This window comes from Narcine bancroftii, chromosome 3, assembly GCF_036971445.1.
Source record: "Narcine bancroftii isolate sNarBan1 chromosome 3, sNarBan1.hap1, whole genome shotgun sequence".
Taxonomy (NCBI): Eukaryota; Metazoa; Chordata; class Chondrichthyes; order Torpediniformes; family Narcinidae; genus Narcine; species Narcine bancroftii.
In genome coordinates this window covers 345,171,771-345,185,041 of record NC_091471.1, presented here as the reverse complement: position 1 = coordinate 345,185,041, position 13,271 = coordinate 345,171,771, and the positions used below count along the sequence as shown (strand labels likewise).

Below are 13,271 nucleotides of genomic sequence, written 5' to 3'. Positions count from 1 at the left end.
GAGGACCAAGTATATTCCAACGCTTTTGCATTCAACCCCTCAGGCGACATAAAACTCGCTGCCTTTGGTGGGCGTGATAACTTACTGTATTTTTACAAATCGTTTTATTTTTACAAATGGCCACATTTTGCTGAACGCACAGCATTACCATTTCCCCGCGCCCTGTTCATTTGCAGAGGGAGAGCTGTTGATCATACTCATGAGATACATCCGAGAAAATGCATTTAATCCATTTTGTTTTGGGCTGGGGGTGATGGATCCACATACTCATGAGATACATCCGAGAAAATACATTTAATCCATTTTGTTTTGGGCTGAAGGTGATGGATCCACTTTCCTGTGGGTCCAGGTCCATTCCTGTCTCTGAATGAGAAATACGGGCGGAGATCGCCACAGTCCTGGGTCAAAATGGACAGCGACTGAAACTCACTGTAAGCCAGCACGGACTTTCCAACCTATAGTCCCCAGCTGGACCAAGACGTCCCATCAAGTACTGTCTTCCATTCTAAAATAAATCTTGAGAATAATGTGCCCCAGTGCATAATAACGCCGACAATCTTCACACACTGTCCACGAACAATGCAGGATGTACATTTTATGGAATAGCATTTGGAACACCCCTTCGAGACTTTAATAAAATATGTCAGATTTACAGCAAGTAATCTGCTTAAATCTTTATCCCGTTCAGCCATGCCATCTGTATAAGCTCTGAGGGGGAAAAACAGCGAGAGTGAATGAAAATTGGTTGTATCTATGCATGTCCTCTACTGTATCTAAAGCACTCTGTCCTGTACAATGTGGCGTCTATGGTCGTGGTGCAAGCCCGCGGGGACCAGCAATCGGCTGCGATATATTGAAGTGCATTAAAGCAGCTGCTTTAAATAAAATTCAATTATCTGCCCATCTTGACAAAAGGTCGCTTGTTCCGGCCGCTGTTTACAGTCTCCTGCGTTAGAAAGAGCCGCTCCTCCTTGCAACCGTTCCCAAGAGCCGGCTTCTCGGAGCCAGGCGGCCCGAGCTCATACCGCCCCCTTGGCGACCGCCCCCGCCAGGGAAACACGCCGCGGAACCGGGGTCCCGTTCCTGCCCGGAGATCGACGTGACCAAACCCGGGATGAGCTCGTGTGGGTCGAATCGAGTTTTATTTAATAGTCCTTTGGGGGATTTTCTTTTACTCGAGTTGCTGCGTGATTTCTTCACTAGATCGTGTTCTCCCATTCAAATATGCATGATCTATTTAATCATTATTTCGTTCAACGCCGCGCCTTAGCATCCTTTTAGATGTGTCTACAGTGGGGGACACGGGGATCGGATTTAGGTGGAGAGCCCTGCGTGTGCTACAGTGCAAACCCAGGTAAGAGCCTACAGACGCCCTCTTCGGCTTCTGAGCCGCACCGCGCGCCTCCGAGCCATTTCAAGCCGAGGAGCCGCCCACGCGCCGCTCTCTCATTGGGCAACCGCTCCAACCAGCCTTCTCATTGGGGCAGAGCCGGCGGCCGCGCGGAGGGTCCGTCACACACACGGGCCCCGCCCGCTGGAGAACTTTGCTACATTTGGATACATGTGGCGGCGGCGGAAAGTGGGCAATGCGGGGGGAAGCCGAGCGCCGTGACAGCGCGCAGGATGAGCAGAGGGGAAACAGCGAGTAGTTGAGGGCAGAGCCGCCAAACCGGGAGGACCCAAGAAGACAGACTTTCGCCTTGTTCTTCTTCAGGATAGAAAAAGAGTCGGGGCACCGAGTAGCAGCCTATTTTATTGATTCTGACTCACACACACATTAAAGGATCCAACACAGTCACATCCACACATCAATAAAGTCTTTATTCAAATCTGATACATGACTAGATTGGACCATGTCTGCCTAGCATGGTATTCTCCTGCGCCGGGGACTGTTACACGTTATGGCATTTCTCTCAGTCGTTTTGGACGCTCTTCCTACGACGGTCTGCCGGAAAATTGTGGTCATGATCTGCTCGTTGATGGTGTCCTTGTACTTTCTGTATTATCTAACGGATCTCTGTCACACCATATCCAGCCCCGGACGCGGCTCGGAGGAGAACGACCTGGCCGGAGACTTCGGCGGGTGGCAGGCGCTCCGCAGGAAGAGGCTGCTGCAGAAGCTGGGTTACCTGAACGGCGAGCTGCCCGACGAGTATTTCAGGGAACTGAGGCTCCGGCTGCAATCGGTCAGCGTGAAGCAGCAGGAGAGGACGGGCAGGTCGCTGGCGGCGAATCCGCTGAGCTTCAGCGAGGACGGAGTGAGAAAGCTCCCGCAGGCCATCGTCATCGGGGTGAAGAAGGGAGGCACCCGGGCTCTGCTCGAATTTGTCCGGGTCCATCCCGACATCAGGGCCGTGGGAGAAGAGCCGCATTTCTTCGACCGCCACTACGACAAGGGGCTGCGCTGGTACAGGTAAAAGCCAACTCGCATCAGACAAGGTGTAGAACGGGCCACTCTGTTATGAGCAGTCACTTGTTGATCTAAAGTCTTCTCCCAAGAAACGTTCACGAGTAATTAACTTGCAAAAGTGGAGTTCATTTATTATAAAACCAAAAACAAAAATACAACAGTTGCTGCTGGGGGAAGAGTCACCTTTTTTTCATTCGCGTGGAACCCCACTGGCTGCTCATCCCCTTTTGTTTCACGTTTTAGTTGGCTTTGCACTAGAGGCAATGCAGATTTTAAATAAAAGGGGTTCCCGTTGTGTTAGCATGAAAGAAAAAGGTTGTCTCCCTGTTAACTTACCCAGTGGCGCACAGTGTGTCAAAATAGCCAGGCTCGGTGACCCTTGGACCACCAAGCGCCGGGTGGGCAAAGCCAGGGCTAGAGACCGGTCATTTTCACAGAAATGATCTTGCCAGGGCTGTGGGCAGTGATTTGGGCGCATGAGGGTCAGGTGGCGTGGACAGTCTCTTTTCCCATTGTCATTTATTTATTTTGCACCCCCTCCCCCCAAAAGGACCTTTTCAAAATTATATTTAACTTTCTCGAGGGCTCCGACAGAGGAACGTGGTATTCTGAAACTCGTACTAAAGGGGGTTCTCCTTCCTATGAAGCCAGCGGTAATTACCGCAGACTCTCTCTGAAAACAGAGAAACAAGCTCCAGTGTTTCTGGCTGACCTTTGAAACGATTAGGAGTATATTACTGGTAGTAATTCAGCCGGTGCAGTGGCTAAAATGAGTTTAGGCAGGGAAAGTCATGGTTCGTCTCAAAACAACTGAGCAGGAGGGAATGAGATCTAATCAGCCATTCACACTCTGGGACAGGAGATTCTTGGGGCCAGAATCCCTGCTCCTGGGGTAAATTCAGGTCGTGCCAGCGCAGAGCTTCATAATTCCTAAACCATTCTTAATTGATTATTTATGAATGAACAAAATACTGATAATGAATACGTTTAAATTGTTTAAAATATCTAAATGCCTCTAATTTTATCTGTAGTTCTCGTGAAAATTATTTGAGTGGGTTAGATGATAAAATTGAGATGACCATTGTTTGCTGGTATAAGTATTATACAAATTGCTAGTTAATTATGATCAAAAAAATTAATTAGCAAAAATAAATATCTTTTGGTGATTACTGTCTAATTCTTGCACACTCTTTGGTGATGTGATTGATACATTCAATGTAATAGAATCTATTTACTAATTAATTGCAAGCATACATAAACAGATTATTTAATTATATGTCTGTATCAACAAAGCCTAATATTTGTCTAGCTAAGTAAGGATTATTCATCACTGACAACTTTTGATATATGACCCAATTAAACCTTAATAGTTTAGGTCTGACCCTCAAAAAATGGATTTTATAAAGTGCTGTTTGAATCTACAGGAACTCAAATGAAAGTTCATCCTGATCTATAATTTGCTATTTGAGAAATTTTTTGAGTTGAATTTAATGACAATAATTACAATTAGAGATAGTATGTGATTTTAAAAAGTTTTGGAGAATGATTTTCATTCTCACTCCTTTAATATTTTTTCTGCTGGCAGGATATTTATTGTTGATTAGAGTACACAGCAGAATTGCATACAAAACCATTAACCTGAAGTACAAAATAAATTGTTTCTCCATTTAAGAACTGTGTGTCAAGAGAGTAAAGGCGACAGCATTTTCCACTTCACCTTCAATTAAATGAGAGTCAATGGTAGTGTTGGAATGGATCACTCCAAGATTAAAATGTAGGAGCTTTCATTCATATCCAACAGTTTATGTTATTCTTGAAGTAAAAAGTGGCTGGAAAGTTACAGAAAATTAGCTCACGGAATCCTTTCCTTTTACCATTCTTCTTGAGTAGCTACAATATTGTAATTTTTAATCGGACATGTTTAATTAATTTATTTGTTCTGCCTTAATGATATTCCTCAAAACAGTTCCCAGTTTTTCAAAAGAAACACATTTGTTACTGTTAGGAAGTACTTGCAAAAATTGGTGATCCGCTAGCAACTTTTAGACCTCTATGCATATGTCTCTTTTTTATATAGTCATCTATCTAAGAGCCCAGCATTAAGTATCATCTAGATCTGCATCACTGACTGATTTTTTTTGAAGTCTGAAACTCTCACACGTCTTCTTTTGCAAAGTACAATTTAGTGAAGCCACTAAATAGATTTTATTTAATATTTGCAGAAATGCCTTTATTTCCAGCATCACAGGATTTTTTAAACTTTTTCATTTATTCAGTCCTTATCTGTCACATTTTCTTCATATTGCAGAAAGTGTCCATCTTAGAGGATTTCGCCTCCTATCTTTTTTCTCCCAGCTATTTTTGTAATCAATTTGAACTGATAACTCCTATTATAATTGCACTGCCGACAAATAGCAATGGGACTAAACACTTCAGTTTTATTTTGCTCTCAATCTATATTCTACACTCACGGTAAATCTATATTATTATTTTGTTTATTTCAGTAGGTTTTGAGATTTAACTTTAAAAGTTCATTGCACAAACAGTAAGAGTAAAATCTTTGACATTAAAATCAAGTTTCAATAATATTTGGGCATCTTTGATTATAACTAGTCTCTAACTGCTTAATCTTCAAGTTATTGTTGATTCTTTTGACTTACCTTACCAGCATTCTTTTTTTTCTTGTAATTTATGGTATCAACCTTTTCCAATTTGGGGCACCAGGTAGCAATATGAAAGGAAATACTGAAGTTCTCCATCTTGTATCCTCAAACCATTTGCCCCGTGTGGAGTAACCAGTCATTTTTCCTCATCCTGTTAATGAAGAGATTTTCTCCAATTTTTGATGCATGTCTAATAAAAAAGATGAAATGAGTCAGACTTTATTTATTTTTAATTTACAAGTCATTCACTTCTATCTATGGGTTAAATGATTAAATTATTAAATGATTAATTTATTCATTGATTAAACGATTAATTGATTAAATGATTCAATTACCAAACTTCTTTGTTTTACTAGGGACCTTCACTGTCGTCTTTTGACGTCAATCTGGGATGGTTGTATAGTCAATAAGGGCTATAAATACATAAACATTCTGTGACGTGGTAAATCTTTTTTTCCCTTATCTACTGTCTTTTATAAACAAAGCAATAATATCAGGTTTACTGTTTTCTTCCACCATAACCTGTCTCTTTTTAGTGTGACTCAGAACTTGTAAAGCCATTTTCAGTATCGAACTTTAGTTCCGACATTGCTATAACAGTGTCTGTGACTTCTCTGCATAACATGTTGGAAGGCTGTTGCTGGCTGTCATTAGTTTGTATTTATCTTTTTTATTTAATGGTATCACAATTCTCAAAAAAAAAACCCCATGAAATAACAGAGTGCCCTGTGGTCCATTTTTGAGTCTGTCTGTTTTAGTTTTTGAGAAGCAATGTGAACAGTATGATCTTGAGCAGATGCACAGAATGAGCAAATGGGAAAATCCACTTGCACCCCATTTGTGAGCCTGTCCAAGAATGATTTTACTGCGTGCAGTAAAACTGGTTTACGACCTGTTGTAGGCAGAACGCATATCAACCAGTAGATAAAAGATTTTCTCTGCAGCAGGCCAATCATTTTATATAGAGGAATTTTGGACTTTGAACATGAGTATAAAATGTAACTATTTCTCCTCTTCCATCTGTTGTAACGAAATATGGTTAAAAAAAACCTGCGGGTTCTGTAGCTACATGGTAAAAGAGCATCTGCAATTGGTCTTCCAGCCTTGTGTCTCAATCTTTCATTTCTGGTTTATTAATATTGTTTCTGCATCAAGTGCCTTCCATAGCATTTGAGACAAAGACTACTTTAATATATGTACCATTGCTATATCCCAAATGTTATGGTGCCCTGAAATGAGGGGACGACTGTATGTATAAAACGTGCTGCAATTTCTACATGGTCAAACCAAATTGTTTACAAATAACCTTGAATGTACACTTTAATAACATGTGAATTTTTTTATAAGAAATTTAAAACTGTGGAGCACAGGGTCAAATGAAGTTAATAAGTGTCTTTGTCCCAATCATTGGGGTGGACACTGTATACATGCATGTGCGTGATGTCTGCTGTATGCCTAACGTCTTACATGTATGGGTTCTATCAAGTGTGTTTTTTTTTGTGACTTTATATTGCCGATCATACATTATTCCATGAGTTTCAAGTATATATTTCAGGAAGCTTCGGTTTGTTGAACTTTGTTTCAAGAAAGACCTTCTTTTGCTAATACATGATAAATGATTGTCCAGCACAAAAAAAGTATTGACATTAAAATAATGCTAAGAAGTATTCAGTAAAAATTGAAGCAACTAAAATATTTCAGTGCTGTAATGTTCCGAAGTTTAGAGTGATATTGAAAGTAATGTAAACCGCAACCAGCTGCAAAATGGATAAATACACTTGGAGATGGAAAGACATATGCAAAGTTAAGAGCACTGTGGTTTGTGGTTAGCCGGTTCCATTTTGAATGATAAGTTTTGGGGATTTAAAAAAAATAGTTCCTGTTCTGATTCAGCCAAACCAGATGTGTCTATTTGTAATTTGAATTGAAACCCAAATAAAGAAAACAAGCTTGTTTGTAAGGTTCTTGAAAGTTGATAGCAAATTTTTCTTTAAATTCGGTATGAATTCAACCTTGTGCAAAAAGAAGTGTTCATAGCCTTGCTCTGCCCTCTATCAGTGACATTCTTACAACATCTGTGTGGGCATCAAAAACATCAATTCATATGTAAATTTGTCATTAACTAGACAATAGCAGTGCATACAGGAGTAATTTCACTGAAGAAGCTGTTTTGAATTGTATTTTACTTTGCAATAGTCATTCACGACTACAACAGGATAAAGTTGACAGTCCTCTGTGCATGGATTGTTGGCATCTGGGTAGGTGATAGATGGACATCCAGAAGCTGACCTTAAAAACACCATCGTGCGGGAGGAGCTCACCCATTCTTTCAGTGGAGAGCAATCAACGTTAGAAGATCAAACTAAGCCAGTTGTTGAACATCTTGCTCTATGTTAGGTTGTAGAATCAGGAGTTACCGTTGTTTTCTTCAGTGTAGCCTGCAGCTGACGTGGACATTTACCCCTCCATAAATCTTCGTCCGCTAAGCCAAGCCAAAGAATAAGTAGCATATATTGGCAAAAAACTATCTGACCCTGAAAGTTTAACTTTACAAACATGGAGTCGCCTTCCTCGGAAGAAACTTATTGTTCAAGTTTTCGTTTCCCAAAAATAGTAATTTTATTCTGCAAAATGCACAAAAATAATAGAGCAACATCAGGTCACGCAGCAGCTAACGGAAGCAAAGGGATATAACCAACCTTTCGGTCCTGAGCCTTTCCTCAAGGGATGAGCAAAGAACAGGTGCCTGAATAAAAATGGGGCAGGAAAGGAGAGGAAGGACAGGGGAAGGAGCATAGACTAACAGACAGAGTCACAGTGGTTATGGGTGACAGGAAGAAGAGAAAAAAAGCTGAGAGGTGATAGGGAAGTGGTTAGGTCTCTGAATGGAGAGAGGTGGGTAGGGAGCTGGAGGAATGGAGATAGAGGGAGAGGGAAAGAGAGAGGTTTGGGGGAGAGGTTTAACAGAAACTGGAGAAGTCAATGCTAATGCTATCTGGTTGGAGGATGCCCAGAGAGAAATATTAGGTGTTGTTCCTCCAGGAGTTTCTCCAGTAACCTGGGTGTGTGAAAAAGCATACCTGAGGTAACTGCAGGAGTCGGTGAGTTGCTTTATAATATTTTTCTTTGTTTTCAGTAGAATTTTCTTCCTTAATGCCATATCGATATTCTTAAGTTTATTTTACTTTTTTTTCTTGTGTCTCTTTTCGCTGACATTATGTGATCAATGAAAAGAGCTCAGCAGTCCTTTATAATGAAGAATCTTCAATCTGAAAGGTTAATAACTGCTTTAATCAGACACTGCCTCATGAAACCATATTGGCAGCAAAGTAAGAAATTAAAACAAGAAGACCTGGCTTTAGGGTGAACAGGGAAAGGTTTAGGGGGAAATTCTTCACTCAGAGAGTGGTGGGAGTGTGGAATGAGCTGCCATTTGACGTGGTAAATGCAGGCTCACTCTTAAGTTTTAAGAATAAATTGGACAGATACGTGGATGGGAGCGGTCTGGAGGGTATGGAATGGGTGCAGCTCAGTGGGAGAAGAGGAATGATGTTTCAGCATGACTAGAAGGGCCAAATGACCTGTTTTCTGTGCTGTAGTGTTCTATAGTTATAAATTATTCCAGAGAAAGTAAAAGCTAGTGACATTAAGGGGGAAAAATGTAAAGAAATCATTTTAAATGTCTTTTTAGATTTTCAAATTAATTTTCTCCCGAGGAAGAGGCCATGTTTGAAAAATTAAGTTTACAAGATCAAAAATTTTTTTTTTCCCCAGCCATATATATCACTTAATTTCCTGAGGAAAGCATAGTTATTCTACAAGCTATATTTTAAACATGGGCTGAAAAGATTGGGCAGTTAGCCCAACTTGATGTTATAACATTCTTTTCTGTATATATTCTGTTGCCAAAATTTTGATGTTGAACTGCTGTATGAGGATTCCATAATGTGATTGGTTGCATTGCTTCCCTTGCTGCTTCAACTGTTTAGAAATGGCAGAGTTCACTCCAGATGGCGCTAAATTCAAATGGATGCCAAAATAAAAAAAAATCCCTGTTGGCAAGCCAAAGATGGCTTCTGGGGAATGAAGGGATAGTGAAACTCCCCATTATATTCATATAATGATATTTAAGTTTCATTTGTAAAGGATTTTCTGCAAGTATATTTAACTGCAGACGTGCCTCTAATTTATTAATATTCACAGGATTCTCTTCAATTCCTATGCCTCCATGCATTTGGTGATAACAAGGTCAGTCGTGTAATTCTGAACTGTTAGGATTTTAACCAAGAAGTGTTTATTAAAAGGAGCAAGTTCTTATTTCTTGCCCATTTGTCTTGTCACATTTAGAACAAATACACTGAGTTACAAAGTTAAACATCAGCCATTTTTAAAAAAATACATTTGGCTTTCTGATCTCTAGTAAGGGAGTCTGAAGAGGGAATACACAAAATTTTACATTAAATTATTCAACTCACTGCCAAATAAGTTCAAGAATGGCATTGACAATGCTTCATTGAGCCTTGCAAGGCTCTGATTCTTCCCATAGTCTAATGAAGAGCATGTATGAAATAAAAAGGAGAAACTTTGGCCAGTTTGTCTGTGCAATGAATGTTCTTCCCTGAAGGAGATTATTGAACCAGATGGGTTTTTATTACAAAATGGTGGTTCCTGGTCCTGTTATTGAGACAAGTTTTTGTTTCAAGGAAAACAAATTTACTTAAATGCAATTCTTATGCATTTAAATTCTCCAGTTGCCGTGATGGTACATGAATTCATGCTTTCGAATCAATGGTTCAGAACTCTGTCAAGTAACTGAACCAATAATCTTCAGTACTCAACTGCCATCTTGTCTTTAATGGCATGATCCAGATTATAATTCTTTTTCTTGTATTTAAATCCTTTATTTATAACACAAAATTTGTAACTTTCTTTATTGTTCTATGAAAAGTCTTTAAGTAATGTTCTAAGTCAGGGGTGTCAAACTCAAATTCACAGAGGGCCAAAATTAAAAACTTGGACTAAGTCGTGGGCCAAACTAAATATTTATTGAAAATTTTCAACAACATCTGCATATTTTCTCTTCTTTCAACATATGTAATGTTAAACTTTTTCTTATTAAAATAAATGTTTTTTTTTGGTTAAACTCTTTCCAGAAGAAGCATTAACAAATGAGAAATAAAATATTCAATAAATAATATTTTTTATAGCCTTTAAGCTCCTTTAAAATGTATTTTTTTTCACAAGCCAATAAGTCAAAAAAATAACAACTTGCTTCAATGACAAACAGGTTTGTCTTTTAAAATGATGAACATATAGTCTGCCTCCCACCTGTCTTGAAAGGTCCTATTTTCTGTCTTTCGTTTGGCCATTTTCTGTAAGGGGTTTATTACATGTGAGTTAGGCGACAGGTCGCAGATACTAATGAAAGTAAAGAGAGGAGGTGGGGGCGATTAGCCGGCTGACGGGCCGGCGTCAATGCATTTGCAAAGCATTCTGGGATTTGTAGTATTAGCTGTGCATGTGCTATACTGGCGTGGCGGCCAGCGGGCCAGCTCTAATAGATATTTGATATGATCTTGCAGGCCAAATATAATTATATCACAGGCCAAATTTGGCCCGCGGGCCTAAGTTTGACTATAAGTGGTTGATTCTTAATAACAAAATATTGGTATAAAAGTTAATGTGGCTTAATGATATTTTACTTCGTTCAATGATATTCAACATCTTAGCGATGTTCAGCAATCTTTAATGTTCGGATGCTTAACTTTCTTTAACGATGCTTTAAAGTTTGGTTACATGTTGTTCAATGTTATTAAATGGTGATCCGGAATTGTCAGCACCCAACTCGCCCTCCAACTGCCAATTCGCGTGGGGGAACCTGTATTTAAACTCCCACTGTTGCATGCTCCTTTGTGCATTATAATGCATTCTACTTGTAGTTAGCACTGAAATAAATTTACAACATTTCATTGAGATCTGGCAATTCAGTGTGCAGCAAACCTAATAGGCTGCCTCTGCAATAAATTCCTAGTCTCGGTAGATTTTCAAATGCTTTGCTTTTCAACTAAAATAAAAATGCAGCCTGCACTTATTATTTGTACCTGTTAACATATGCTGAAGCAAGGAAATATTTTTCACAAATCAGCATCAGGAATGTCTTCCTTAAGTTCAACCTATGACGTGTTTCATGGTTTATAATGATAGATCGGGTTTTGTCAATAAGGAACTTTATATTCATTTGCAAAATACCCCAAAAGTGCTTTCTAGTCAATTAATTATTTCTGAAGTGCAGCAGGCAATTTTCACAAACAATTTCCCACAGTTAACAATATGGTTATAATTAGATCATCATTCTTAATTCTATTGATTGGATGATAAAGAGAAGCCAAAAAACTAGAGATAACTTCACTGCTCTTGGCTGAACCCCTTCATTGAAACTTTCAAGCCTTCTGAGGAAGGTAACTCTGCCTGGATCTATTAACTCAACCTACACACGTCACCTATTCTTAAAGAACGACCTTAATGAAGAATATCTAAACTATCTTTGTGAGTTAATGCTACTCCTCTCAGTTACCCTCAGATATATAGCTACAAACTATGGAAGGGGCTTCTAGTTTTGGTCAATAGTTGATCAGAAAGAGTGAAAATATTGCACAAGAAGCTAGCCATTCAACTCCATTGAATCACCATTTGAGTCCTGTCACTTTTTAACAAAAAAATAAAAATTTTAGCCTTTAAATTGAATCAATTTTTCATGCACAAGTTATCTAAAGTACAGTTTAAGCTAGAGAAGATCACCCCATTGATCAATTCTGAATGAAATATCATCCATTGGAAAATTGAACCAGACATTTCAGTCTGCTATCCATGTTAGGGCAGTTGGCATTTCATCACATGCACTTGATGAGCTGGCCCTGACAATAAGCATCGTGATAATGCTCCAGTCATGGTCATCAGCTGGTGATGTGTGGATGCATAGACTTCACTCCAGTGAGACCCCACATTGTATTTCCTATGAACTTGGTGCCAGATTGCAGCCCACTAATCGTGGCCTGCCACATCTATACTAACTATGATGTCTATCAATATTTGCATGTACTAGGCCTGTATCAATCTGCACTTTCCTATTCCAAGGACCAGTTCAAATGCCTTTTAAACCTTGTCATTGTATCTGCCTCCAAATATACACTACATGTGAAAAATGTACCTCTCAAATCCCCTTTAAATTTCTCCCCTCTCACCTCAAACCCATCCCTCTAGTTCTAGACTCCAGTGCCCTGGGGAAAAGATTTCTTTAAACATTTCTTTTAGACATACAGCTCGGTCACCAGCACATGCTGCCCATTTACACCCAATTGGTCTACAACGTCGGTGCATTTTAAAATGATGGGAGGGAATCGGAACACCCAGAGAAAACCCACGCTGACGTAGGGAGAACATACAAACTCTCAGACAGCACAGGATTCGAGTCCTGGTCACTGGGAGTGTAACAGCGTAGTGGTAATTGTGCCTCCCTTTGAGGATTATTTATGCCCCTCATCACATCAGAGCAAAGGCTCTCAACCTTTTTCTTTCCACTCGCATCCATATGCCATCGGTGCTCTGTGATTAGTAAGGGATTGCTTAAGGTGGTCTGTGGGTGGGAAGAAAAAGTTTAGAGGCACTGCAATCGAAGTACATGAGGTTTATTGCTATCTCATTACATCAAAAATATATACCCTATTTTCCAATGCATGTTTTTGCTTTATTGTTGTAAACACAATTCAGAAAATATACCACACATTTTAATGTTGTTTTTTAAGTATTTTTTTAATGATGAGTCTACAGGCAGTTTATTGACGAACAAAACAGATTATTCATTTAGTAGAAATTCTCCATAAGGATTTCTTAATATATTTGGCACAATCAATATCTATGTCAACGAGGTGCTGATGGTCTTGAGGGAAATTCCAGCTTTTTTTTCGAGTTGTTTTGTGTGTAATGGAGCATTAGTGACATTCTGACCCTGTTATTATGCAGGATTAAAGGGAATAATGAAAGGTTACCTGACTCTCTGGTAGGAGCATTTAATCTTCGAGTAACCTGTTTCCAGTCATGACATATTGAGAGGGAGGAGCTGGAGCATGGATCATTGCCATGTCAATGGAGTGACTGCATTCTTTCAGTGCACATTGCTGATGCAATTATTGTCAGAAAAT

The 13,271-nt window shown here is 39.4% G+C and overlaps 1 protein-coding gene across 1 annotated transcript in view; it reads left to right on the top strand.

Annotated features, from left to right (window-relative positions):
- Positions 1-1,562: 1,562 nt before the first annotated feature.
- LOC138759330 (heparan sulfate glucosamine 3-O-sulfotransferase 3A1-like) overlaps positions 1,563-13,271 on the top strand; it is a 140,735-nt gene continuing 129,026 nt past the window's right edge. Inside the window, exon 1 of the mRNA XM_069929550.1 lies at positions 1,563-2,413. Coding sequence (XP_069785651.1) covers positions 1,902-2,413 — 512 coding nt within the window. The 5' untranslated portion in view covers positions 1,563-1,901. The remainder of the gene's footprint in view (positions 2,414-13,271) is intronic.